This window comes from Contarinia nasturtii, unplaced genomic scaffold (assembly GCF_009176525.2).
Source record: "Contarinia nasturtii isolate CC-2019 unplaced genomic scaffold, AAFC_CNas_1.1 Cnas_scaffold_5559, whole genome shotgun sequence".
In the NCBI taxonomy this organism is placed as follows: Eukaryota; Metazoa; Arthropoda; class Insecta; order Diptera; family Cecidomyiidae; genus Contarinia; species Contarinia nasturtii.
Window position 1 is genome coordinate 441 of NW_022202830.1, and position 1678 is coordinate 2118.

The 1678-nt window shown below is 34.3% G+C and overlaps 1 protein-coding gene across 1 annotated transcript; it reads left to right on the forward strand.

Annotated features, from left to right (window-relative positions):
• Positions 1 to 467: 467 nt before the first annotated feature.
• Positions 468 to 1672, forward strand: LOC116351490 (the record flags this gene model as incomplete). The annotated part of the gene is made up of 3 exons (XM_031783595.1): positions 468 to 854; positions 969 to 1167; positions 1314 to 1672. Coding segments are annotated over exons 2-3 (547 nt in total), but the record flags the coding sequence as incomplete, so codon positions are not given.
• Between the last annotated feature and the right edge of the window lie 6 nt (positions 1673 to 1678).

The window sequence follows — 1678 nt, forward strand, 5'->3', positions numbered from 1 at the left end:
GTGGTGAATGTCCCTCCTTTGAATCATTCTCTAGAAATAGACCTTATGTTGGGGATATCCCATTGTCCAATAGCGAAAATTGAAAAGATCAATTCAAAAAAAATTTTTTAACCCAATTAACCAACACATTTAATTTCATTTTTATTTGAAATGGGACGAGATTGTTAAAGAATGCAAAAAAAGAAATTCATTCAAATAAACCAAACCATAGATGATATCATTAAAAATATTGTTTAATGAAGCGACAAGAATATACATTTTTTATTTCATATTTTTTGTCAAAAAATAACCGATATATTTAGCAACCGATATATTGACCAGAACAATGAGTGCGAAGAAAATAACAGTGAACCAAATTGAATTTGCCACTGTATTTCTATAGCATATACATTATACAAAGACTAGGGACGCTTTCTCCTCTTTCCACGTATTTTTTTGTTTACCCTATGAATTGTACATTGGACACTGTTATGCAAATTTGTGCAAATTGTTGTCAATTCCATTGCTGTGTGTGTATTGTTCCCATGTTTCTTAAGTGTGCGTTCGCTACTAAGACACTGCGGCAAGTGATGTGAATGTGTGAGTTCGCACAAACCACCGAGTGTCAATTTCTCTGTTATTGAATTGGTTGTACTTATTCGCCGACTATTGAGATGTCAAAAACACCGCTCATTCATTGACTGTCACATATCAACAAATTTTGATTCAAGCAGTTTATACATTCGATAAAACTGACGACTGTTCGATTAATCAACAACAGCTATAAATATAAATATAAAGACGCAGAAAAATTGAAAAGGTAATTTGGAAATGATTGGATTTACTGCATGTGTGTCAAAGCCAAAAGTAGAGAGGTAATTATCAACAGTGGAGTGATTTTCTTCCATGCATTGTGACCGTTTTTAATATTCCATGGGATCAATCAAGTATATGGATATTGGCAAATAATTAATGTCTGCTATTTTCAGTTAAACCGACGATGTCTAGTTTTGAAAACCGAACGGTACAATCAGGGGACAATTATGTCGATTTGATGACGGAGATGCATTGTGTTATTGAACGGGAGGTAGCACTAGCATTGATTGGCATTTGCGATGACTTTAAACAATTTGGACTGCCTTTCAATGCACATTTTCGCACTCATTTTTCACAACTCATCCAACAAAGGTATGTCCATTTTCTCAATTTCGTCATTTTTTGTATCTTTTTCCATTGAACGTTCCGATACATTCCTATATCCAAGAGATTTGCTGGTGATTAACCACTTAACACGGTTTACTTATTGAAACGTTTGATTATTTCATTTTCTGCAGAGTCACAAAAACATATGATCAATTTATGATGAATTTGAAATATGGAGAGTGTAGAGTGTATTCTGTTGAACAACAACAGGTGACACAGAGACCATATTTGACACAGAAACGAAAGAAACCAGACGATGTCAACAATCAAATGTTTTTGACAAAAAAGCTAAAAGTAGACGAAGGTTTGGCGAATGAAATAGCAAATGAAAGACGATCGCCAAAAAAATTAATTCACAACACTTCAAATTTTCCAACGAAATTGAGCACCGAAGAAGTTGCTTGCGCTAAACTAACAAACAAACCCACGAACTCTCAACCCAAATTATCACTTGCTATGCATCCAGTACCGACTGAAGTAAAGGATTCACGTATGC